This window comes from Doryrhamphus excisus, linkage group LG18 (genome assembly GCF_037039965.1).
Source record: "Doryrhamphus excisus strain RoL-2023G ecotype Guam linkage group LG18, RoL_Dexc_Guam_v1.1, whole genome shotgun sequence".
Lineage (NCBI taxonomy): Eukaryota > Metazoa > Chordata > Actinopteri > Syngnathiformes > Syngnathidae > Doryrhamphus > Doryrhamphus excisus.
The window spans coordinates 7,400,892-7,427,133 of NC_136374.1; the positions used below are offsets into that span (position 1 = coordinate 7,400,892).

General features: G+C 42.7%; 2 protein-coding genes across 4 annotated transcripts in view; both read left to right on the forward strand.

Annotated features, from left to right (window-relative positions):
• plxnb1b (plexin b1b) overlaps positions 1-20,341 on the forward strand; it is a 75,663-nt gene extending 55,322 nt beyond the window's left edge. For 2 of the 3 annotated variants that reach the window (XM_058054224.2, XM_058054226.2), the window contains 26 exons: positions 401-535; positions 612-734; positions 3,823-3,916; positions 4,038-4,204; positions 4,319-4,470; positions 5,772-5,877; positions 6,577-6,713; positions 6,948-7,124; positions 7,207-7,705; positions 9,308-9,487; positions 9,722-9,870; positions 9,935-10,035; positions 10,242-10,459; positions 10,545-10,723; positions 10,806-10,872; positions 11,703-11,849; positions 12,195-12,360; positions 13,377-13,480; positions 13,565-13,649; positions 13,718-13,884; positions 15,701-15,861; positions 16,039-16,186; positions 16,325-16,389; positions 17,112-17,187; positions 18,319-18,393; positions 18,799-20,341. In XM_058054224.2, the coding sequence (XP_057910207.2) occupies positions 401-535; positions 612-734; positions 3,823-3,916; positions 4,038-4,204; positions 4,319-4,470; positions 5,772-5,877; positions 6,577-6,713; positions 6,948-7,124; positions 7,207-7,705; positions 9,308-9,487; positions 9,722-9,870; positions 9,935-10,035; positions 10,242-10,459; positions 10,545-10,723; positions 10,806-10,872; positions 11,703-11,849; positions 12,195-12,360; positions 13,377-13,480; positions 13,565-13,649; positions 13,718-13,884; positions 15,701-15,861; positions 16,039-16,186; positions 16,325-16,389; positions 17,112-17,187; positions 18,319-18,393; positions 18,799-18,903 (3,783 nt within the window). In that variant the 3' untranslated portion in view covers positions 18,904-20,341. The remainder of the gene's footprint in view (positions 1-400; positions 536-611; positions 735-3,822; positions 3,917-4,037; positions 4,205-4,318; positions 4,471-5,771; positions 5,878-6,576; positions 6,714-6,947; positions 7,125-7,206; positions 7,706-9,307; positions 9,488-9,721; positions 9,871-9,934; positions 10,036-10,241; positions 10,460-10,544; positions 10,724-10,805; positions 10,873-11,702; positions 11,850-12,194; positions 12,361-13,376; positions 13,481-13,564; positions 13,650-13,717; positions 13,885-15,700; positions 15,862-16,038; positions 16,187-16,324; positions 16,390-17,111; positions 17,188-18,318; positions 18,394-18,798) is intronic. The other variant, XM_058054225.2, reaches the window with a different exon arrangement.
• A 710-nt stretch (positions 20,342-21,051) lies between these two features.
• On the forward strand, positions 21,052-25,406 carry LOC131105836 (putative peptidyl-tRNA hydrolase 2). The gene is made up of 7 exons (XM_058054227.2): positions 21,052-21,357; positions 21,866-21,979; positions 23,003-23,074; positions 23,180-23,254; positions 23,402-23,499; positions 24,553-24,667; positions 24,837-25,406. Exons 2-7 carry the CDS (start codon positions 21,866-21,868, stop codon positions 24,921-24,923), a joined length of 561 nt encoding a protein of 186 aa, XP_057910210.1. The 5' UTR covers positions 21,052-21,357; the 3' UTR covers positions 24,924-25,406.
• The last annotated feature ends 836 nt before the right edge of the window (positions 25,407-26,242 follow it).

Below are 26,242 nucleotides of genomic sequence, written 5' to 3' on the forward strand. Positions count from 1 at the left end.
GCTTTTGTTCATGAGTGGAAAGCTGACACATGAGCTCCACAGTGGATCGTGCGTTGAGTTGCTAATAATAATGAGGTGGCTCCAGCATCGGGTCTCGAGCCCTGTGGATGTCTTCCGGGTGCGAGGAGGCCCCAGGGTGGACGTCGGACACGCTGGAGGGATTATGTCTCACAGCTGGCCTTGGTATGTCACGGTGTAGCGGAGCGGAGCTGGAATAGGCGGCCAGGAACCAGGAAGTATGGGCGTCTGCTGCCACTGTGACCCGGACCTGTATAAGCAGAAGATGATGGATGGATCGGAGTAGACAGAGATATAGAATGAATAGAGGTTGATGGCCTGTTGCATGTGTGTCTGTGATATGTTTTGAGTTTTTGTGTATGCTCCTGTGTTGATGCTACAGGGGGATGAGGGCTCCTATGTCAGCTGGGGTTCTTCCGCCTGTCCTTGTGTGGAGAAGGTGCAGGGTTCATCACTACTACCTGTCAGAGTGGAAAGGAAGATCACGTTACTAGCTCGCAACCTACATTTATATCAGGTACAACAATGCAACACACATGCACCGTTAACAATGGCAGTAATCCTTCACCCAAACAAGTAATTTGTTTCAACAGGACACAGAGTTGAACTACGAGTGTGTGTTAGTGATTGAGGGGCAGACGGTGGTCGTGGATGCATATGTGGAGACCGATGACGTCAATCCATCCAACTTTCACATCACCTGTCAACTGCACCAGGTGTGTTGCTATATAACAAAAGAACTGTACAGAATATACGCACAAGGTTATTTTGGTCAATGCTAGAGATTATTCACATGGCGTAATTTCATATTTTTATCCCTCTTCATTTCTTGATACTCAGTTAGTTCTACATTTCTCAACCCATTCCATCATTCCAATGTTCATTCTAATTGAGAACATGACGCCTATCCATCCACACACTGAAAAAAAAACATTGAAAATGAGTGTTCCACATTACCAACCCATTCAAATCATTATAACATCAAGACATTTTACTCATTTGGATTTTGGATTATCCCCAAAAATCCCACTTTTTCCAAAATTCCACATTTCAATTCATCTTCAACTTATTAGCATTCACACACATTTAGATGATGAACTTGGTATAGCCGTTCCTCATTTATGGCGGTTAATTGGTTCCAGCCCTAGGCTCGATAATTGAATTTCCACGAAGTAGGATTCAGTATCAACTAGAAGCGCACTCCATACATTTCCATAGTTCCCCCTGTATTCACATTAACACTATAAATATTTGTCATACATTTATTTTATCTACACATTTGGATTCATTGCATTCAAAGAATATCATTAGAAATTGCATTCACAATAATCAACATTAGTTCTATAGTTGGTCACAAAAATCACATTTTCCGTAATGGCGGTTTTCTTGTGTCTCAAGCTCCACAGCTTTTGAAGAAAGTTAGTCGCCATACTCATTTATACAGTATAGTATTTCTGTTTTCGTGTTTATGGCTTCATTTGTTCATGGTATCCAGAATTATTCCATTATCTGGATCAATCTTTGATATTTTGTAGAACCTGCTGGAAACGTGTCCTTGTGGAGTTATATGCATAAGTGGTATTACAGTGTTACTGTAAATGATCTCTTCAAACATTTCAGGATTCAGACAGTTATCCGTCACCCCCAAATTTTGATCAATTCTTCCATATCCCATTTCCAACAATTCCTGAAAATTGTATCAAAATCCATTCACAACTTTTCAAGTTATTTTGAACACAAATAAAAACGCTGGCAGAAACATAACTGCCACACTACAATTAGGGGAAGTAATAAATGGAATATTTTTGTACTTATGTCATAGAAAACTTGTTTACAATTTTCTAAATACGTTTTATTGTTTTTAGAGCCATCAAGACACCCATATACATACTCGTAGACCTTTGCATTTGTATTACCCATTGTAGCAAATATAATCAAAGAAAATAAGGCATAAATAAGACAGAGTACTTCCAGTGTATGTCCGTCATTACATTACAGTAATGTATTGTAATGGCAGGTTTAAATGGCTTTACACTCATTCATTCATTTTCTACCGCTTTTTCCTCACGAGGGTCACAGGGGTGCTGGAGCCTATACCAGCTGTCCAGGGGTACACCCTGGACTGGTGGCCAGCCAATCACAGGGCACATATAGACAAACAACCATTCACACTCACATTCATACCTATGGACAATTTGGAGTCACCAATTAACCTAGCTTGTTTTTGGAATGTGGGAGGAAACCGGAGTACCCGGAGAAAACCCACGCATGCACGGGGAGAACATGCAAACTCCACACAGAGGATGGAATTGAACCCTGGTCTCCTAGCTGTGAGGTCTGCGCGCTAACCACTAGGTCGCCGTGCCGCCCGGCTTTACACTCATATTACCCAATAGAGTAGACAAAATAAGCCAATGAAGACGTAATGAAAACTCCTGCTTAAGCAGTGTCGCAGTAAATGTGTTCCCTTGGGAACGTTAGTGACAAGTCTGGTGCCTGTGTGTGGTCGATGCAGAATACAGTCCTACCTTCACAATTACTTCATTTAGTTAGTCTATTTAGCCATGTCTATGCTTGAACATGCTTCATTTAGCCCAGGAAGAAGTACAACATACATTTTTGTAACTAGTAAAATGCAGTAGTCAACCACGAATTAACCAGTCATTCCCATTTGCAGAAGTAGTAAGTACACTAGACAAGCAAAACATGTCTTTATTTCCCCCTTTTCTCATTCCCAGTGACATTTCCAAAGCCCTTTTTTCATTCCAGGGGCTGTGCAACCATAGCTACATGTTATTGAAACCCTGACCTTCCCACATGAATCCTGGGTGACTGCAATCACTGCTCCCTAAGGTGTCTTGTACCACCTGCTTGGCTAACATTCTAGAAGAATGCAATGGTTCAGTCCCAGGTGCATGCAGATTAAGGTCAACAAGCGCTTCAAATACTCCTCTGGCATACAGTATGTGGGAAACACTAGCAGGGACACTTTTTTTCCCCTGAATAATGTCTTCTCATTTATTTAAAACTGCTGTTGCTTATAAACCTGCAAGGCTGTATCTCAGTTTTCAACTTTTACATTTTTTTAAATGTGCCAAGTACTCAACTCTCAACGTCACTTCCTGTCCATCCCCAATTCAACACCCCGAACACATTTACAGCAACACACACAAGTCTTATTATGTCTACTACAGTATAGTGGGTAATAGGTGATAAAGGTGAAGGTGACTGTAGGGATGTTATTCCATGTCTACAATGCTCTAATAGGGTTAAAAACTGTATTTAGAATGTTGTAAACATTGTTGGTGTTCTGTTTTCTAAAATATTCAATTTATAAATAAGGACTCCTACATTGCGGAAATTCACTCATCACTGCCGGTTAAGGAAGCGATTAACTGCTATAAACGAGGTATTACTGTACAGCTGTTGAAATATTTGCAAGTGCCAGAACTTTGTTTGAGAAAGTGAGAAAGTATTGAATTGAAGAAAGAAGTGGTAGCAAGGTAGGAAGTTAGCATATGTTGCAATTGGATTGTAACGTTAAGGTTCCTAGTTAGCATATGTTGCAGAGGTAATGGTTTAAGGGAGACGCATATGGAATGGAATGGAATGGCCTTTATTGTCATTATACAAGATGTACAACGAGATTGGAGAGCTTCTCCTTTCAGTGCAGATATATATATATATATATATATATATATACACAGTAATGATGATTGCACGTGCTACTGAGAAAGTACACGTTAACATTGTAATGGACTAGAGTGAATGCCTAGTCTGAATGAAAGCATTTTTCTTTTCTAGTACACATATTCTGCTCCAGCGGAAGAATACCCCGCTATGGTGTATGTGAAGAGGAGGGACACATTCCATGTTGACAGCTCTCCCGATCTATATGGTGATTTCTTTTATTTATTTTTATATATGTCAGTTTTTTTTTTGAAAGATTCCAAGTATTGTCGAGGCGTACGAATTAAGGAAGGTTGCATGTATTGATGGTGTTGTGTGCGTGTCTCCAGTGACTTTGTACAACTGCTCCGTGGGTCGCTCCGACTGCAGTCGTTGCCACACAGCCGACCACAAGTACGGCTGCGTGTGGTGTGGTGGCGCACAGGCCACATGTTTGTATTCCGGATCGTGCCGTGACGCGGTGCAGCAGACATGCCCCGCTCCTGTCATTCACTCTGTGAGTACCTCCATCTCCCTCACATAGTGAATGGTCTTCCCAGCAAGTCATCTTTCAAGTTGTGGCACCATGACTGTCATGTTGCAAGAAAGTTGTTGTCTCAATTTGCTGCAGATTGAGCCGCTGTCTGGCATGCTGGAAGGTGGAACGCTAGTGACCATAACGGGCTCCAACCTTGGACAGAAGGCTGAAGACATCCTAACATCTGTCTTAGTGGCTGGTGTGCCCTGCAGGGTCATACCCAATCTCTATGAAGTCTCCTCCAGGTACTGAAGTGGGGGTAAAATCATCTCTTTGAACCCACAAGAAGCCCTGAACACTGTAAATGCATTTTGTGCAGCTTTGTGCGTGTTGTGATGAGTTCGCTCAGTCCTCGCGTTTTCGCCGGCAAACCACCATATTTAGTCCTTCCTTCCCAGCACCGTCCCATTTTAGTAGTTGCCCGTACTTTAACTTGAACACTGCTGGAGCAACACACTTTCTGATCCAATCTGCAACAGCATTATGCAGCATCAGCATAATGCATCCTGTAGCCGGTCATGCTTTCAAAATAAAACATAATTATGGTAGACAGACCAGAACTTTCCTTATTTTGCATAAAAATTTCCCTTATTTTGAAAGGAGAGTGTTGACAGGTTCATAGGTAACATATAGGAAATATGACAGTCATGTGACTATCCCAGTGTTTTGCTGAACCTGATGTTACACACAGCAAATCTCACTCTTTCAGTGAATTGTCAATCAATAAGTTATTTACTTCAATCCAACGTACTGTAATTTTTGGTGTATAAAATAAATATAGGAATAAAACACCGGCAGACAGTGTGGGGACACTATGCTTCCTTCTGACGTCATAATTATGCATTAATTAGGCATTTTTTTTGCATAATTAGTGAAATAAATGAATTACCGCTGTTAATATACTATTATATGCATTTCGTTCCAGCAAAGCCTTTCATCGGTTATTGCTCCTCGGGAGCTGCAATGTTGCCTCTGTCCACTAGAGACAGCAAGGGGAGCCCAGAAGGGGGCTGACATCATTGAAGCACCCCGGCTGCAATAACCAATGAAATGCATGATGATATTAAGTTACTTGCAGTAAGTACTTGTTTTGTATATTTCTAAGGTGTCTTTTGAGTGTTAAGTTACTGTGTGATGAGTTTAGAGTTATATGTAAGTTGGTACAGTGAGTCAAAATGTCATATTGCGTAATGACGTGCTATTGACAGTGGGTTGACAAGCTGATCATTTTTTAAAAATATTTTAATTTATGCCTTTCTTTCATTATCTTTATGCATTTGGAATAGATTATTGCATGTAAAAACTACGATTGTTAAAACTATAAAAACATTTTTTGGCTTCTGGAACAAATGAATGATGCTAACCCAGGTCCACTGTATATACATACATCTTTGACATGCATTAGTAGTATTTTCAAGAAAAAAAACCACCATGATTTTATGCTAAATATGTGTATTCTCTTTTTTTGGGTAATAAAGAAAAGGCGGTTGATCATTCCAGAAGAAACTGCTAAATGTATGACAGAATGCTTTATGGTGTCCTGCAGGATTGTTTGCGGAACACAAGCCAGTGGAGGAGAGAAGATGGGCCACGTGTCTGTCAAAGTGAGCGGGGGAGAATTTGGCTTGTCAAGACAGTCATTCAGCTTCCAGGTAACTGAAGATGAGAGCATATCAGGTCAGGTAGACCGTTCATAAAACGTAGTTGTAGGGTTGTTGTCTGCAGCTCAGGAAGAGAGTGATGGTAGAAGTTACAAACTTCCATAGACACCATATAATAGCAATGATGTAGCATTTGCAATGCAGTCGTACCTCGCCACATTGTGTTGTGAATACTCCATCACTCTATCTGAACTCCCAACGTCACTTCCTGTCTGTCCAGCGACTCAATTCCCTTTGGGAACACATGACTACAAGTCTTATTTTTGGCTTATTTTGCATTATATCTCTTATATTGGGTAATAAGAGTCTAAAGGTGACTATAGGGGTGTTATTTCATGCCTAGAGTGCTCTAATAATGTTAAAAAGCATATTTAGAAGGTCATAACCAGGTTTTCTATCCTCTAAATATGAAGATATTCCATTGAAAAAAAAGGAATGGAAAGCTTATAAACATGGGATTACTGCATAGCATGGCAATGAGCAATTGCAATACTCCTACTATTAAAAATAATCAGCTGTAGTGTTGTTACTGCAGCCCTGAAAGTAGAAGCACTTATTATAAGGGAACTAGCATCCATGTAACAGGCGGTGATGGAGATGGAGAGGTTTAAGGGTCAATGTTTAGGAGGTGCCTTGCTGTTGTCTCATTTTGAATATATTTGTGTGTGTGTTTCCTCTCTGCTCCGTCAGGATCCGTTTGTGACGGGAGTGCTGCCCAGCAGAGGTCCCAAAGCTGGGGGAACAACGCTGACCATCAGTGGGCGAAACCTTCTGACGGGGCGTCCCTCAGACCTCACGGTCACTGTGGGCGGTGTGCCCTGTACCATGTGAGGATAACCCAAACACATACACTGTCTGTCAATAAGTATACTGTATGCACTGTGACTTAGTTCCCGAGTGTGCTAAGGTTGGTAAATACATCTGGTTATTTACTTTATACCTAATTTTGCCATACAAATTAATGTGAACACACATCAAGTGCACCAATTTAGACACATACTTAATTTAGGTTATAAACTGGTGATTGACATGACCCAGAAGTCAATGATTCTCCTTGTCAGCGTGTCGGAGGTTGAGACTTCGGGTGTTCAGTGTGTGACGGGTAGCAACAACAAGACGGGCGATTACCGCGTCACTCTGCATTACGGCAGCAGCCAACGCCATCTCCACTCTTCACTTTACCACTACACTCACAATCCCAACATAACGCACGCTAAACCAGCCAAGAGCTTCCTCAGGTATGTTTGGTCATCACCTTCACCTTTCATTGGCTGCTGATGATGAAGAGTGAATTTGAAAGTCAAATGTTCTTCTGTCCAGTGGTGGTCGAATGATCTACGTGTCAGGTCACAACCTCAACGTAGTGCAGGAACCCCGAATGGTCGTGACGGTGTCTCCTCACGACACCGTGCAGAAAAAGCCTAGTAGCACGAGAAGAAAGCGCAGAAGGACCCACTCTGAGCAACTTTGTCCTGGAGATCTTTGCTCTGTCAAACAGGTGTGTGTGTGTGTGTGTGTGTTTGTGTGTACACAAAGCCCCGTACAAATCTTCTTCTGTCTGCTTGCATTTCGTCAGTTTACAGAACATTGTCAGGTGAATTCCTCCTCCCTGATTTTGTGTCGATCACCTATGGTGGACTCCTCGGTGTGGGGCTCCAAGGTCACTGTGGAGTTTCTGCTGGACAACCTCCGCTTTGACTTCAACACACTTAACCCCCAAGCCTTCAGCTATGAGCCCAACCCAAGTCTGCACCCCCTGAATCAGCAGGACCCTCTGAAGGCATACCGCTACAACCCTGGAAGCTTCATCCAGCTCGAGGTCAGACAGCAAGATGTTTGTAACTCATGTGACACAACTCATTAGCTCATTAGTAATAAACTCATTAGTGCGACACTCGTATGCCGAAGTACTCCTCTATAAATGTGAATCAAAAACTGCAGTTTCCCCACCCGAGTCCAGCAAGCGGCATTTGACATTGACATACTTACTCAACTCACAGCGACAACTTGGGTCTTGTCGATAGAGCCAGGTATAGAACTTTGAAGCCAAACCTGCCATTCAAAATATCCTTTGTCCATTTCTGCTCAATATTTGTTCCCACTTGTCGCTCAACATTAACTGCAACACCACTGCGTTTTCTCAAACTATGTTGTGGGGCCAAGGGTCAAAAAGGACCCACAGCAGTGGTGCACAGGTTAATCACAGGTTAATCGCGAGTCAAAAAAATAGTGCCGTTAAAGGGGATCCCGTTAACTCATTATTAACACATTAACTTTGACAACCGTAATAAAAATGTATGCGTAAATATGTGGGACCAATATGACATACTATCATAAAACACGCTAAAACTAGTCCAAAGTAGAGTGACTAAAAGGATTGCTACTCTGAGAAGATACTTTAAAAAAAAAAATAATAATAATTTTTATATAATCATTCAGGGCTGCACTGCGGCCTAGTGGTTAGCGCGCAGACCTCACAGCTAGGAGACCCGAGTTCAATTCCACCCTCGGCCATCTCTGTGTGGAGTTTGCATGTTCTCCCCGTGCATGCGTGGGTTTTCTCTGGGTACTCCGGTTTCCTCCCACATTCCAAAAACATGCTAGGTTAATTGGCGACTCCAAATTGTCCATAGGTATGAATGTGAGTGTGAATGGTTGTTTGTCTATATGCGCCCTGTGATTGGCTGGCCACCAGTCCAGGGTGTACCCCGCCTCTTGCCCGAAGACAGCTGGGATAGGCTCCAGCACCCCCGCGACCCTCGTGAGAAAAAGCGGTAGAAAATTAATGAATGAATTCACGGCTGCACTGCGGTCTAGTGGTTAGCGCGCAGCTAGGAGACCCGAGTTCAATTCCACCCTCGGCCATTTCTGTGTGGAGTTTGTGTGGGTTTTTTCCCGGCACTTCGGTTTCCTCCCCCATTCCAAAAACATGCTAGGTTAATTGATGACTCCAAATTGTCCATAGGTATGAATGTGAGTGTGAATGGTTGTTTGTCTATATGTGCCCTGTGATTGGCTGGCCACCAGTCCAGGGTGTACCCCGCCTCTCGCCCGAAGACAGCTGGGATAGGCTCCAGCACCCCCTGTGACCCTTGTGAGGATAAGCGGTAGAAAATGAATGAATTAATAATCATTCAAAATTTTGTGCTATTTTTTCTTCAATTATTGTATTTTAGCATTAGAAATACCACTTTAGAGAGTTGACAGAAACTACTTTTAAAACATTTTAAATGTAGTTCAAGCTTACAATGAATGGTAGTCTGAGTTTTTTTGGTGGTAAAATGTTTTCAGTATTGCCCTAAACCTTCTTGGTAATGTTCTAAGGGGATGGGGTCATGTCGTGCGTCCAGTAAAACGTCCCCCGTGCCGCACTATGGACAGGTGGTACTGAAATTGGATTTGAATGAACGTTGTCTCTCAGGGGGAAAATCTGGACCTGGCCATCAGTAAGGAGGAGGTGGTGGTGTTAATCGGGGAGGGTGTGTGTGCTGTCAAGACGCTTACCAGAAACCATCTGTACTGCGAGCCACCGCCTCAGCAGCCTGCGTCAGGAACCACTGCCAAGAAACGGGAGGGTTCTGACAACTTGCCTGAATTCACCGTAAGTTAACATCTTCAAGATCAAGTGTGCGCCTGTTGTGTGGCCTGCAAATGCTTGAAAGTACACAATGTTCAGTTGTGATGTGTGGACGGAGCGAATCCCGAAGGACATGATGTCACAACTGCATATTCAAGGCTGATTAGGAGTTGAACAGGTTTCGAGTTTAGAACTGGAACCAGAATTCCAATGTAGCCCACAGAAAGACCTTAATGTCTCTGATGGGTTTTTTTCTAGGTCCACATGGGGAATTTGAACTTCTCCCTGGGTAAAGTTCAGTATGACAGCCTCAGCCTGGCCACCTTTCCCATGGAGGCTCAGATCGGAGTTGGAGTCGGAGCTTCCATCGTGGCGCTCATCGTCCTCATCATCGTGCTTATTTACAGGTTAGTAGCTTCATAGATATGATGTTCAGGTTGAACATCTGCTAAACTGCTGGGATCTCATCAGGAGAAAGAGCAAGCAGGCGTTAAGGGACTACAAGAAGGTCCAAATCCAACTGGAAAACCTTGAAACCAGTGTGAGAGACCGCTGCAAGAAAGAGTTCACAGGTAAGCGTATCAGGAGAACATTTGAGTCTTCTGAAGAACACCTGTCACAGTCCAGTTTGACATTTCTCCACTACTTAAAGAAAAAGTGGTTTTGGGTTTTGGGGGTGCTAACCCAGGAGCTAGGATTAAGAGTTTCGGGTCAGGGGTTAAAGGTGACCTATATGATAGATTAATGTGTGATCTTTCACTGACCTTTCACCCTCCAGACCTTATGACAGAGATGATGGACATGTCAAGCGACCTGGTTGGTTCTGGCATTCCTTTCCTTGATTACCGGATGTACGCAGAGCGCATTTTCTTCCCCGGTCACCGAGAGTCGCCGCTGAGACGAGACCTGGACGTCCAGGAGTGTCGCAGACAGACGGTGGAACAGGGTCTCGTGCAGCTTTCCAACCTGCTCAACAGCAAACTTTTCCTCACTAAGGTACTACCCAGCAGCATCTCCATCTGTTGGTTCGCTGATCTTGGAGCTTTCAGAGAAGAATTAAACAGCGTTTCTTTTCCATAAGTTCATTCACACTCTAGAAAGTCAGCGGACTTTCTCTCCTCGAGACCGAGCCTACGTGGCCTCCCTTCTTACGGTGGCGCTACACGGCAAACTGGAGTACTTCACCGATATCCTCAAGACTCTTTTGAACGACCTGGTGGAGCAGTATGTCGCCAAGAACCCCAAACTCATGTTGCGGAGGTAAGAATGGGCTTTTCCGGCTTTGTCAAATCTAACTTTGACTTCAGGTTGTCACATTTTTTTGCTCTCTTTTTCTCTGCAGAACCGAGACGGTGGTGGAAAAACTGCTGACCAACTGGATGTCCATCTGTCTCTACGCGTTCCTCAGGGTCAGTCAGCTCAAAAGCCACCTTGGACTGGTGGCCAGCCAATCACAGGGCGCATATAGACAAACAACCATTCACACTCACATTCATACCTATGGACAATTTGGAGTCGCCAGTTAACCTAGCATGTTTTTGGAATGTGGGAGGAAACCGGAGTACCCGGAGAAAACCCACGCATGCACGGCGAGAACATGCAAACTCCACACAGAGATGGCCGAGGGTGGAATTGAACCCTGGTCTCCTAGCTGTGAGGTCTGTGCGCAAAACACTCCTCCACCGTGCCACCCCCAGGATTTTCAATGACTTGGAATTTCTTCACCCATTCAGACTTTCTGGGCTGTTTTGGATCATTGTCCTGCTGCAGAACCCAAGTTGGTCTCAGCTTCAGCTCACCAACAAATAGCCGGATATTCCGTATTAGGATTTTTTGGTAGATAGCAGAATTCATTGATTCCATTTATCACAGCAAGTAAAGCAGTAAAGCTGCCCCAGACCGTCACACTACCGCCACTGTATTTTACTGTTGCTATGATGTTCCTTTTCTGAAATTCTGCGTTGGTTTTACATCAGACATAGTGGGATACACACTTTTTAAGTTCAACTTTTGTCTAGTCAGACCACCAAGTATCTTCCCTAAGGTCTTGGGGATTAGTAAGATGTTTTCTGGCTAAACGTAGACGTGCTTATATGTTCGAAGTGTTGAGGGATAACTGTATTCCATTTGTGGTCGTGCCTAGTTCCTTTAACATGGATGTGTCCTTCTTCGTCCATTTTCTACACTGCTTGTGCTAAACTTGTGCTAAACTAATAAGTGCATACTTGTGTGCTTCCAGGACTCTGCCGGGGAATGTCTTTACATGCTCTTCAGGGCGATAAAGCACCAAGTGGATAAAGGACCGGTGGATGCCGTGACCGGCAAGGCCAAGTACACACTCAACGACAACCGCCTGCTGCGAGAAGACGTAGAGTACAAAACCTTGGTGAGCACAAATCATCCCGTGTGGCTTATTTAACGTAACCCCTGGTTACCACATACATAGTACTGTAACACAGGACTCTCCTGAGTACAGCTTTTGTCGTATTTCTTGGAATGCACCACTTTCAAAAATAAAATTAAACATGCATTTTTTTCTTGAAATACTGTATGTATAATTTCTTAGCATATCTACAGTACAGTACATGTGTTGTTTTACTAAATATCAAAGTAACCTTGCATCCTTTTCACTATGTTTGGACACCTCTCTGTGTTGGGTGAATAGGTGCATGGATGGTGTTTTTATGTTTTTTTTTTAACCGATCTCCCAACTTTTTTTTTTTTTTTTTAGACTCTTAATGTGTTAGTGCAGGGCGGAGGAGCCAATGAGTCGCAGCCGCTGCCGTCCAAAGTGCTGGACTGCGACACCATCACGCAGGTGAAAGAGAAGCTGCTGGATCAGGTCTACAAAAGCACCTCCTTCTCTCACCGACCTCACACAGACTCTTTGGACCTGGGTGAGAACACAGTTTTTTTCACATCATACTATTTTCACTCTCTACATGCATTTGATCTGGTGTAGTCATACTAATATTCATAATATTAACAATCATGATAATGAAAAATCTTTTATTGAACTTTGGCGCCACCTGCAGCTTGAATACAAACATTACATACAACTACTCAAATACTCAACATAATCCCTGAGTTCACCAAGTTTCTAGATGGTCAGGAGGTCTTATGGGTAATGGTGGAGACAAAGAACGATTATGAAGTATCTCTGGAGGGTGTGGAGGCAGAAGGTGGCTTTCAGGCCTGTGTTGAAAGTGATGGAGGAGCTGCTAAGTCCGAATCCTGTGTTTGGGATTCTGGAGGTGATGCTGTGGGTAAATCCTTTACTGAGTCCGAGGCAGGAGTTCTTTTCTTGCTTTTCTTCTCCTCGCTTCTCTTGGTGGAAGCACAGGAGCTGGTCCAGGCCTATTCTGATGCTTGTACCAAATTTTCATTCATTCATTTTCTACCGCTTTTCCTCACAAGGGTCGCGGGGGGTGCTGGAGCCTATCCCAGCTGGTCCGGGTCCAGGATACACCCTGGACTGGTCGCCAGCCAATCACAGGGCACATATAGACAAACAACCATTCACACTCACATTCATACCTATGGACAATTTGGAGTCGCTAATTAACCTAGCATGTTTTTGGAATGTGGGAGGAAACCGGAGTACCCGGAGAAAACCCACGCATGCACGGAGAGAACATGCAAACTCCACACAGAGATGGCCGAGGGTGGAATTGAACCCTGGTCTCCTAGCTGTGAGGTCTGCGTGCTAACCACTCGACCGCCGTGCCACCCTTGCACCAAATTTTATTTCCTAAAATGACATAATGTCAGGATTCAGCGTTTACTTACATTTGTGATTTAACATTCTGTATTAATAATGCAGGTAGTACAAAAAGTAAGTATAGACGTGTCTACACTGGACACAGAGAAACATTTGCGTGTATATTTGATACCATGTTGTTGTTGTGTTTAGAGTGGAGGTCTGGTGTTGCTGGGCATCTCATCCTCTCCGATGAGGACTTAACGTCTGTGGTGCAGGGCAACTGGAAGCGTCTCAACACGCTGCAGCACTACAAGGTCAGGTCTTCATCTTCAGCTGGAAATGCTGTACTTGGACTCCACCGCTGTGCTGACTGGGTATTATTCTGTGCTGCACCTCAGGTCCCAGACGGCGCCACAGTAGCTCTGGTCCCTCGCCACTCCAAGCACATTCATCATGACCACCACGACTACGTGGCTGGAGAGAGTGAGCGCTGCTTCGCGGTTCTATTTGGAGTTCACGTAAACACGTTTTAAGGAGTTTGTCTTTGACAGAAACGCCGATGCTGGAGGATGCAGATGAAGGTGGTGTGAGACTCTGGCATCTGGTGAAGGCCAGCGAGGAGCCCGAGCTTCCCAAACATCGGAGAGGAAGCTTGAGGGAACGAGAGAGGGCCAAGGCCATCCCTGAGATATACCTGACCCGCCTGCTTTCTATGAAGGTACACATGCAGTACATCAAACATCCAAAGACAGGGTTTTGTTTGTTGGAAGCTGGCGTTTGGCCTGCTGGGTCCCTGTGCTGATAAACTACTACAGTAAACCTCGGATATATCGGATTCAATTGTTCCCACTGGTTTTGTCCGATATAAGCGAAATCCGTTATATGCGTATACCGGAAAATGTCCGCCACATTCATTACACGGACGTGCAATGCCATGGGGGAACTTTCTTTGATCCATGTTCACAGCCAAAGCTGAAGATTATAACATCTTTGTATGAATTACAGACATGTACATGAGCATGTACAACGAAATAAAAAAAAATCTTGTTGCTATTAGGGAGGTTTAGAAACCAAACGATAAACGTAAACGCAAACGATAATGACGTCACAGGCTATTGACAAGTCAGCAAGTTCCCATACATTTCAATAGCATGTGACGTCGTCATCGTTTGCACTTACATTTATCGTTTGGTTTCTAAACCTCGCTAATAGCAACAAGAAGGCATTTCTACAGATTTAAGATTTTTTTTTTTTTCGTTGTACATGCTCATGTACATGTCTGTAATTCATACAAAGATGTTATAATCTTCAGCTTTGGCTGTGAACATGGATCAAAGATGGATCAAAGGCCACGATGCGGCCATCCGATGTATGCGAGGGAAATTGGAACGGGACTGGAGATTTTGTCCGAAATAGGCGAAATCCGTTATAAAAAATCCGATATATGCAATGAATTTTTATTGGAAATGCATTACAGAAAAATTGGTTCTTTTTTATCTGTCCGTTGTGAGCGAATTTTCGATATATCCGAGTCCGATATATCCGAGGTTTACTGTACTTTCAAGACCTGCTTGGGGTTACGTTGTGTGGTATGGTGGCTCCTCTATTGGCTTTTCGTTTGTTGCACCAATGTGACAATGAATGGATTTGTCAAACTGCCTCTACGCTAACCCAAGACTAGTTGGAGTTAATTAATATGAAACACTTTTTGTATATTGTATATGAATTATATGTACATTATATATCCATCCCATATGAAAAGTAAACTACTCACCCTTTGACGACATCAGGCAAAAGGCTCTCATTACATTTCCTGTATGCCAACATGTGTGAAATCAGCTGATCATGATGTCTTCTTTGACTTTTTAGTAGGGATCGACCGATATGGTTTTCTGGGGGCCGATGCCGATACTGATTTTTTTCCATCATCCTTAGCCGATGGCCGATATTTGTGGCCGATACTGCTTTTGATCCCTCAATTTACATGAAAAAATGACAATGAAAACAAATATTCCAGGTCTCATGTTTAAACAAATATTTATTGAAATGTAAACACTGAACACAGTAGGATTCAGCTTTCTTAAACACACATTTAAACGGCATTATCAACTTTAAAAGGAATAAATAGTCAATCATGTGCAAAACATTTCTGTCGTAGTTAAAATTTTTCTAGCATCGATGTGATGTGGCGCGCACCCCCGCCGCCTCCACACACACAAACACATCACACTGACACAATTTAGTACAATATATAAAACATTTCTCTCATCATTAAAGTTTGTGTTGTGCACGATAAAGACCTCTCATTGGTTTGTGATATTTTTGGGCATCGGCGAACCCACGCGCGTATCGGCCGATACCGATAGAAGGAAAAAACGCAAATATCGGCCCGATACATCGGCCGGCCGATATATCGATCCTTAATTTTGAGGCATATTTTCCCAGTATATTTACATTGAATTTCAAATGGTAGGACTTTGTGAAGAAAGGTTAGTTGGCTTGTGTTGACGTCTCTCTCGTTTTGTGGTCTTCAGGGGACGCTGCAGAAGTTTGTAGACGATCTGTTTACAGTCATCCTCAGCACCAGTAGACCCGTGCCACTGGCAGTCAAGTATTTCTTTGACCTGCTTGATGACCAGGCTGCTCATCACGCCATCTGCGACCCGGAGACCATACACATTTGGAAGACCAACAGGTACACTCAAGATATCCAAGCATGTGTTGTCCTTTTTTGCTCTCTCGACAAGTACTCTGGAGATGGTTAGAATAAAAAAAGTGTGTTGTAGTTCTTTCTCCCCTTCGTCTTCTGTTCTTCTTGTTCTTTGCGTCAAAGGCACTTTGACTTGTTTAACAGCAAGCTGTGTGTCTGCAGTCTCCCCCTGCGTTTCTGGATCAACATTGTGAAGAATCCGCAATTCATCTTTGACGTACAAGCATCGGACCATGTGGATGCGGTGCTGTCAGTCATTGCCCAGACCTTCATGGACTCATGCACCATTGCTGAGCACAAACTGGGACGGGTAAGCATGTTAATGTGTTACTGATTAGATTAGATTAGATTCAACTTTATTGTTATTGCTCATGTCACTGGTACAGGTGGTACAGGTAAGCTCCTACTGATGAGGAACTTTGGAAATATTCCTTTTTTTTTTCGACAGGATTCCCCTATCAACAAGCTGCTGTATGCCAGAGACATCCCTCGATACAAACACATGGTGGAAAGGTAAGATGATAATCGTGTTACTGCTCATGTTCAGTATTTAGAGTGCAAGATTCGGGTACTGACAATGCTCTGCATTTTTGCCCCAAAAGTGGACAAATCAAGTGCACCAACCGGGGTGCTCCGATCGGTCAGCCACCAATCGGTATCGGCCGATATCAGTGAAAAAGCATGGTATCGATATTGGCCCGTACTTCCTTTTAAGATGCTGATCCCCTCCACCTGCGCTGCAGCATCCATAACAAGCATGTCTATGTGTGGACTTCCTGTCCTAAAAGTGATATAAGTTTTCCACCCTGCAAAACGTGCCTCAAGAAATGTGGCGTTTTGAAAAACTCTAGATAGGTTTGGTTGTGATATAATCACCCGTCAGTCAGCTGCTGAAGATGTAATTGTAAGTGGAGGCAAAATTTTGGGATGAGTACCACCTCAGTACGGATTTGGGAGCATGCAGACACTTTGTAGCACTTTTTGTGCAGGAGGAACTTTTGTTGTGTGCGGGGCTGCGTCGGGGTACAAATGACGTGTGACTCGCGCGAAGCTCTCTGCAACCACTTCTGACACGTCAGTGTCGGCTCTTCCGCAGTTTGGCTGTTCAATGATGCAGCGGGAGGGGGGCCCAGCAGAGGCGGGCTAACCTGCCTTTCACTCATGTTTTCAGTTATCGGCAGTATAAAACCCTGATTGTAACATCCCTAACTACATCGTTTGTAACATGTTTGCAGGTACTATGCTGACATCAGGCAAACCATCTCAGCCAGTGACCAGGAGATGAACTCTGCTTTGGCTGAACTGTCCAGGGTGAGTGCAAACATTGAACATACGTGTCACGTGACATGTTGCCAGTATATAGTCATTGATGGCTGAGTGGTGTCATCGGACTACACACTTCCTATCATGCGTCAACATCCAACCTCCAAAGTCAAACACAATCCATTCCAAGATGCACATTTTGAAAAACAACCACACCATCAGCATAAAAACCTTACCTGTCTTCTTTTTAGGAACGTTTTCTGAACTCACCTAAATTGAGATTCGGACAAGCAATTTTCACAATCCTCTCTTAGGCCACCTCCTCTTCAGGAAATGGCATCAAGCACTATGAAATAAAACCACATAAGAGCTTCCTCTGGAATTGATTTCCAAAATAAAATTAAATAAGCACTTGCAATAGAACTGATTTACAAAATAAAATTGTGTTAGCACTTCCAGTGGAATTCCATTCAGCTGTCCATTTTCTGTCCATCCCAGCTGCTTGATTTCCAAAATAAAATTGCCTAAGCATTTCCCGTGGAATTTATTTTCAAAATACAACCGTATTGACTCTTATAGTGGGCTTCATTTTCAAAATAAAATTGTGTTGGGACTTCCAGTGGAATTCTATTCAGCTGTCCATTTTCTGTCCATCCCAGCTGTTTGATTTCCAAAATAAAATTGCCCAAGCATTTCCAGTGGAATTTATTTTCAAAATACAACCGCATTGACTCTTATAGTGGGCTTCATTTTCACAATAAAATCGTGTTGGGACTTCCAGTGGAAATTGTCCAAATAAAATATTTAGCACATCCTGTTTCAATTGATTTTCAGAACAAAATTGCTTAAGCCCTTCCATTTGAATTTATTTTCCAAATAATACTACTTAAGTACTTCCATTGGAATAGATTTTCAAAATAAAATTGCTTTGACTTTTACATTTCCAGCAGAATTGATTTGGAAACTAAATTCCCATAAATTTACATTTCAAAATAAGATCACCTCATCTCTAACAGTTGAATTGATTTTCAACAAACGGAAAAGTATTATTTGGACGGATGCCAGTTGGGATATAATGTGATCACCTGACCATGCATTTCTTGTTCAAAGGGTTAGGGTCTCTCTCTGGTCATTAGTCTTCTGTTTGTGACTTTAACTGACACAAGGTGCTTGTTTCAGAACTATTCTGGAGAACTCAACTACTTGGTGGCGCTGCACGAGCTGTACAAGTACATCAACAAATACTATGATCAGGTATGTAAAACAGTCTTGCATAACTCCCGGACTTCATAAAGATTATTTAAGATCATCTTCATCCTACGCATCGATTCATGAAGATCTGACCTTGTGGAGCCGCGTTATCAAGTTGGGTGTTTTGTGGTCAATCATCAGACTGAGCACTTCTCAGTTTACCATCGGCCATGTGTCTGGCATTTGTGATTTTGGTTTGGGCTCATTTGGCCCCTCATTTGGTCCCTTCAAAAAATGGCTAGTCCAAACCAAAATGGCGGCTTTCCTGTTTGCATCCTTTGATTATTTATGTGAATTTTTGTTTTTCCTTCTGCTTTTTCCTGATTACGGAGTCGCCACAGCTGATATACATATAATATTCTGTTTTTTAAAAAAAACTCCCATTGAACCCTTTGGTCTTTCCCACAGATAATCACGGCGCTGGAGGAGGACACCACGGCTCAGAAGATGCAGCTTGGCTACAGGTTGCAACAGATTGCTGCCGCTGTGGAGAATAAGGTCACAGACTTGTGACAGAGGAAACGCCTTCCAGTGCTGTGACAAAAAAAAAAAAAACAGTGACATTTGGAGAGTTAAAGTCCAGACCCTGCTGGGGTGAACTTGATGCTGAAGAGCACTGAAGATACAAACATCCTTTAGGACTAAATGAGTTTTTAATCGTGAACTTGACATTTTTATTACTAAGCATCTGACTGATGGCTGAAGTTGGCTGTTTCGGGATGACGTGATGTGGACTTGATGAACGGAATGAACGGCTTGTCGCTGCTGTACGTTTTTGTTTTAGAGGACGTCTGGGAAATGTGTACGTACAGTAGGTGTGTGTTTTCTCTGGCTGTCAGTCATGTCGTGTTAGCGTGTCAAAGAGTTTTTAATGGATCACAGCCTCCAGTGTCGTAGAAGCAGCTTTAGCCGAAGACGTCAGGTTTAGAAAAGTGCTTTTTGTCATGGATTGATCATAATACATCATAATAATTATAATAATACAGTCACACACTGTTTTCCCTCACGTGTACGTCCACATTACTTTGGAATTGTTACATATTTTCACGCAATTCCCCCGATTGCTGCGCTCTACCTCAGCCTGACATGGTGGAATTATTTGATGTTTCACCAGCAAATCTCTCCTCATGCACATTTCCAACATTGTTCAGTTTATGGTACAAGAAATTGGAGTTGAAATCCTGCTCACTGAAGCGCTACTTCCAGCCTGAAGGTTTTTTTTTTACCCTGTTTGTGTCACATTTTTAGGTCTACTGATTCATGTTAGTGTAACTTGCACAGTACGAAAATAGCTGTTACTGATTGAACCCGCAGGACTAGTAGTGTACACCTCAGTGATATATTGCCTTGTTGTGTTCTTATTCTTTTTTTTTTTTACATTCCTCATTTTCAGCAAAGCGCAGTGAATTTAATCCTTTTCACTTTGCTCTGTCCTAAATGGCGGCGGTACACGTTCATAATAACTAGGATGGCTACTTGCTCGGTACTGACAAAAGGTTTCAAGGTGAAGCTTGTACGTTTATATGGCCGTGCTGCCACAGAGTCAGCTGGTCTGGATCCTCTACTTCTATTCCGCTGGTTAAATTGCTGTCAAAATCTGCTGGGGTTATTTCAAAGACAAAGTAGGCCAAGGTGTTGTGAGGGTAAATCATGCTCTCTGTTGTTCTTTTCAGTCACTTTCTCTTGTGTTGACCTCTGCTTCATTGATCTTATGCTGTAGGATTAGGATTAAGTTGGTTGATTATGAAGAACACCAAATTTTTGTGTCAGCATTTGAGTATTAAAGGTTAAAGTTAGGGTTTTAGGTTAGATTAGCCAGGTTAAAGGTTAGAATTAGGTCAATTAGTTTTAGGGTTAGTATAAAATTATGGTTAGTTAGGTTGGGTTTAGGTAGAAGTAAGAGGAGCACCATCAAATTCAAATAAAATTTTCAATGTTTTTTTTTTTTTTTTTTTAAACCAAAAGATCTGCATTTTAGTATGAAAGTTTAGTCACCGCCTGAGAGCATTTACCCACACCAAACCCTTTGTGAGCTGTCTCAGTTCTGGCTGGTTCTGCATGGCCAGGAGAATGACACACACCAGCTCAATAAAATGACGCTTGAGAGGTAGGATAAAGGACCGGCAACGGTCTGCTGAGGGAGAACTGTAACTGTTAGACTGTAGAGCAGAGCTCTGCAAGGGGCAGTTTTAAAGATGTTTCTAATTGTATGTGTTAATATCGTTGTACATACTCTTTTTCAAATGTTAACTGTAGTCGTTCAACCTGTTAAGAAGTGGACATTCTCACAGATGCTGAAGCAATAAAGTATTCTTAGTTTTTTGTTTGTTTTTTTATATTTAAAAAACAAAACATGCATGATTGGTTTGTTCCGGCATCGTTTTCCACCTGGGAAAGAGCAGATAGAAACTTCTTGGACAAAAACACGCAGATAGTGGCATCATTGTCACAAACCTCCTCCGGTACATGTCCTGTAGGTGGCGGTAATGTTTTATTAAGACAATGACACGAGTTAAGTGGCATACTGCATGGCCAATCACGGTGAAGTGGGCGTGTCCGGAGCGGAAGTGGGTGGAAATGTTTCTTTTAAAGAGGCAAACATAAGATAGAAGTACAAGTTGGCAACAATGATACCAATACGACACAGTCAAAATGTGTGCACTCGATAAGTAAGTATACCGTGGACTTATTGGAATGTTCTAACGGAAATACTGTACAATATTCAATTTGGACGAAGTGCCATTTTTCCCCATTTGTGACGTATGCATGCTGCGCACATGCGCAGAGGTCGCATGTGAACGCAAGACGTTCCTAAGAGTTCAAAATGGAGTAACGTTGACGACAAAGGCACGAAGGAATTGTCCAGTCTAGTCATAATACTCTATAGACAGGTCTTGTCAGTTGTGGTTAAGAGCAAACATCTCGTTTCAGCAAGTTACTGCCTCATTCAGCTCACGTCGACTACAGGTAAATGTATTCCTGAAGCTAACCTAGCAAGAAGGATGCTAGCAGCTCAAGCTAGCGGCTAATCATAACGTCATGTCACATTTGTGATGCAAACACCGAGGCAGTTTTAAGACATTATCTCTCATGTCTGTTTTGTGGTTATAATTACGCCACTGTATTTGACTACGAAGGGACACTTTGCTACTATTCTGTCTAGTGCATTTTTATAGCAGCGTCGTGACGCTATCGTTAGTTTTGCTAACTGCTAACAATTGCGTCATTTTCTCAACAGATGTTTTGTTCACCCTTTCATGTACTAATAATAGCACTGATGATGCGCAAATTGTATTAATCGTTCAGTCGATATCAGTACATTAATTCCCACTTTATATGGTTCTCTCATTTTGCTGCGGAACCAGTCTTTGTTGACCCCCCCCCCCCCCCCCCGGACTGGCTGTCGTTGACATAAGCGGTCGTCGATTTAGCAGAAATCGAAACCGATCTGTTTTTTTTTTTATGTTTTTTGCAGATGAATATGGAGCCACCAAAGCAAGCAAGCCCAGACTCTGGTTGTCAGGATGTCAACCCAGTGTTTCTTCAACAACTTAGAGAGCTGGATATTCCAGAAGAGGCAGCTAAACAGGTACACCAGCGCTGTCTCTCCCTGGCTCCAAATGACACTTTGTACCGCCAACATATATATCATGCTGAAGTTGGCTTCCGATTCACCAGCTTCCAGTTTGGCACTTAAGGGGAAATTTAAGGTAGAATTGAGGTAAAGTGCAGTGCCAGTATTTGTTCTCATGGTCTGTTTTTTTGTAGCACTTCTAATTGTGAAATCATTACCTTTGGCCGACGCTATTGTATTTTTGTGAAACTTGTATTTTATTTGTGAAAATGCAATAAAAAAGACTATATATATTTAAGAGACCATATAAGAACGGTGCAAATTTGCTAGCCACTGGATCATGTCTTTCTACTTGTTACATGTTGTGCTGCCATATTTGTTTTGGCACTGCAATTGTAGTATTGTAACCTTTTGGTGTCAAGTATAGTCAAATATGTCCCAGCGGACCATGAGTTTGAGATCCCTGTCTAGATCCAGCACCAGGTCTTATATGGGCTCGATGTTGGGAAAAAAAAAACACATGAATGTGCCTTTATTGCATTTTCACAAATCAGAAACTTTGTGGTCTGTAGTTTTCAAACAGCGCCTGGTCTGCTGAAAGAAAACATAAAAATGTGCCTTTATTGCATTTTCACAAACATAATAAAGGTATTACAAAACAATTGTGGGTGTTAGGCAAATGTTTTCACATGGAGAAGCGTCACAAAAACAGACCGTGGGCAAACAATCACACTGCATATTGGGTTAATCCACTTTAAATCGAACCGAAGGCTGGCGGAAGCTATCTAGAGCTTGGTAAAAAATATGTGACATATGAGTGTTAAGTGTGGTGTGGCTTGGATGATCTGAGTAGGAAGAAGTCCTGATGCTGTATGTTTGAACGCTAGCGCCCCCATTGCAATGCACAATCATGACAGACAGCACCTTTTTAAAGTCCTGTGTTCAGGCGTGCTCTCTGAACCTTCAAGATTTATTGCTCTTCATCAGATGAGAACCGCAGCAATGACTAATTATGTTTTGTTTTTCTTTCTACTCCAGGCACTCCTGCATACTCGGAATGTTTCTGCTGAGGAGGCGGCCATGTACTACTTCAACAAACTGGAGAATGAGGTGCCCTTACGCTAGCCTTAGTCTCAACAGGTACACATTGTCACATAAGACCCCCTCGAGTTTGTCCAAAGCCAGATTTCAATCTGGCATGTCTGTGCTCTGCAGGAGGAGGGAGATGAGGACCTGATGTTCAAAATGGTGTTTGTGGTCAACATGGACCTTGCCATGGGAGTTGGAAAGGTATGTTCAGCGCTGCTTACGATTTTTCTTACTCAAGACAGCCGCTTTCTTGTATGTTGGTGAACTTGACAAAAACAAAGAAAGCCCCACTGTCTGTCAGCATGTACCAAGATTGTACCCAGACTGTACCTGTCACTTCCTGTGCAGGTAGCGGCGCAGGTTGGCCATGCCGCTGTGGGATTGTACCAGACTTTGCAGGAGAAAAACAGCTGGAGGGAGATGGCCTGGAAGTGGGACCACAGTGGGTAAGACCTTCACATCCATCCATGCAATAGGACATATAGGGGCCCTATGATTTCTGCCTTAACAGAATTTACTGTTAAAGGAGGAATCTTGCAGAAAGTGACATTAGAACGAAAGGCTGTTATTATGAGGATAGGGAACATTCATGTGGGTGAGTGTTCAAACACTAAACCGCCTCCTCCAAACTCCGGTGAAAGTTGGTGGAACCTCCTCTTATGGGGCATGAATGGAAGCTAGCGGGCTTAGCTTTGCAAGCTAGTGTGGTTGGTTGCGACTCAAGTCGGAAATTGTTACACCACTTTAATGTAAGGAGCGTTTTACAATGCCTGATGATGACGTGCAGATGGATAAAAAGAAGAAATGCGTTTATTCATGCACTCGGCTCGTTGTGGGAGTGCAGCATGAATGAAAGGACAGGAGCCATTGCTGCAGGAGGCCCGTTACTTGGCACTGCTCGTCTCTCAACTGGTCACCGTCAAATCACCTCAGCACACAACAATAACACTTAATTTGTCAATTGGTGTATTGCATCAAAAATGTAGGGATTTTTGCATTAACCGACGGACATTGTATTCACTAACCCAAAAAGCACACTCATGCTTGTGTGTGTAAAATATAAAAAAATGAATTCTGAAAAAAACAAACTGTTTTCATAGGACCCTAGACATGTGATAGTGAGCTATCGTAATTATTATTATTTACACAACCGTCCTTTTTTATGGGAGCCAAGAGAGTGGATTTTGGGCCACTCGTTTTACCATGACACTACAGCTTCTGAAGACTAGGGGTGGGACTCTTTCACCACCTCACAATGCAGCTAGCAAAGTCCTTGCAGATCTCTAACTCCATTGTCCACTGTTTCCAGTGGCATTCAAAGTGTATATTGCTAATATATATTGATTATGGATAACATCATTAAGACACATTGTGGGGCCAAACGTCTCTGTAAGACTGGTAGAAAATGTTGAAAATGTAAAGTGCCTAGCCACCAACTGACATCACGGAAATGTTGTGCACGTTTGTTGGTGTTGATAACAGTCATTGTGTTGATGCAGAGCCAAGAAGATTGTGCTCCAAGGTACCAATGTGGCTCATCTGTTGGAGCTCCAGGCCTTGGCCATGAGCCTCAGTCTACCCACTTACCTGGTCCAGGATGCAGGGCTTACTCAGGTGAGTGCAGAGTACCATAACATCTCTCCTTCTGCCTTTTGATAGTAAAGCCAACCCATGAAATGAGTAGTTTTTCATGTTTCCTACCAGATTATCCTCCCATTCAGGTGGACAACATTGCATGGTCTGTGTGTTAGGCTACAAACACACTGACCTGTTTTTTTGGTAGGTGGAGTCTGGTTCCCGCACTGTCCTGGCTATAATGGGTGAGGAGGAAATGGTGAACAATGTGACTGGGAGTCTGAAGCTGCTGTGATGTTCTCCAGACCAAAGCAGGAAACGGATGTGTGATGCCTGACTGCGACAAGTAGAGGGCAGAATTTCCCAAAGAAAGCAAGACGCTAGCAGTAGTTACACGAAAGACATCTACCCCAAACCTCACATCACTTTCTTTACCCATGGAAGTGGTCTTCAAACATGAACATTTCCATTTGATCATTCTGTGCAGGGTGTGATTGGCTTAAACATCAGTCTGGTAGTTATGGATTGGGTGGGATGGGGGTTAGGATTTTTCAAGGATCAAATTTGTTGTCATTGTCTGAATGCCGCTTTGAAAAGTTGTAGACATGCAATAGCTACTACACTTTGGGCTACAACTATGGACAATTTTGAAAGGATGAGTTGGACTAGTCATTCGATTATTGCTCTTATTTATTCCATTTCATGATTCAGATATGCTAATAAGGACACAGGTAGATGGTTAATTGAACATGGCTGCATGTCAGGCTACTTCCAACATAGAAATAGTCTCAAGGTGGTGATGGAAAAAAGCGAAGGTGCCTGCATCGTAACTACTTAGCTGCTCTTCACATGCTCGAGCATTGCCAAGGGGCCCTCCGTGTTTTCCCACTACCACATTTTGCATCGCTTTGGTGTTTCTCATCTCCATCTTGCTGCGCTCTCGTCTTCCGTTGGCGGTGGGTTTTGCACTTGGATATGTTGCTGCTCTCCGGTGAAACCATCTTAATTCAATTTAGTGTAGGATACTTGTCACAAACAACCCATCCACTAAATTAGTCATCTCCTAGGGTACTAGTGGTTACAGCCTAGCTACGTATGTGCATAGTTTCCCATTCCTTACTGCTTTGTACACTTAATTATTCCTCCTTTTATTTTCAACCGACACCTTACTGCTTTGTACACGATTCCTTTTATTTTCTATTTGAAAAAGAAAATGTTACTACTGATGCAAACATTGTTCTGTTGAGTAGGGCTGCATCTAATTAATTAAATAATGATTAATCTGGGTTATTTTCGATAGATCTGATTTTTTTTTAACACTTAATTTTCCAGACAGAAGATTTGAACTTACAAATAAGTTCAGAAACCGCTTGAATATGATGTTAAAATAATGTTAAAGAATAAGAATGTAAACGTTTGACAAATAGCTTCAATAAAATGTACACAAATACAATCATGATCATATTCTTAGTTTGAAGCGTTTTGGTGAATGGAGTAATTGGTTAAGCCATTGATGGACCAAAAGTGGTTGGGTGTACAACACGGGTCTCAAACTCAATTTACCTGGGGGCCACTGGAGCTAGGGTCTGCGTGAGACTGGGCCGCTTCAGGTTT

What these genes read in the sequence shown, in the direction of transcription:
- LOC131105836 (XM_058054227.2), top strand. Translation starts at nt 21,866, where the DNA reads ATGAATATGGAGCCACCAAAGCAAGCAAGCCCAGACTCTGGTTGTCAG. An exon ending in TCAACAAACTGGAGAATGAG is followed by an intron (nt 23,075 to 23,179) that starts GTGCCCTTACGC and finishes TGTGCTCTGCAG; the next exon opens with GAGGAGGGAGATGAGGACCT. An exon ending in AGGATGCAGGGCTTACTCAG is followed by an intron (nt 24,668 to 24,836) that starts GTGAGTGCAGAG and finishes TTTTTTTGGTAG; the next exon opens with GTGGAGTCTGGTTCCCGCAC.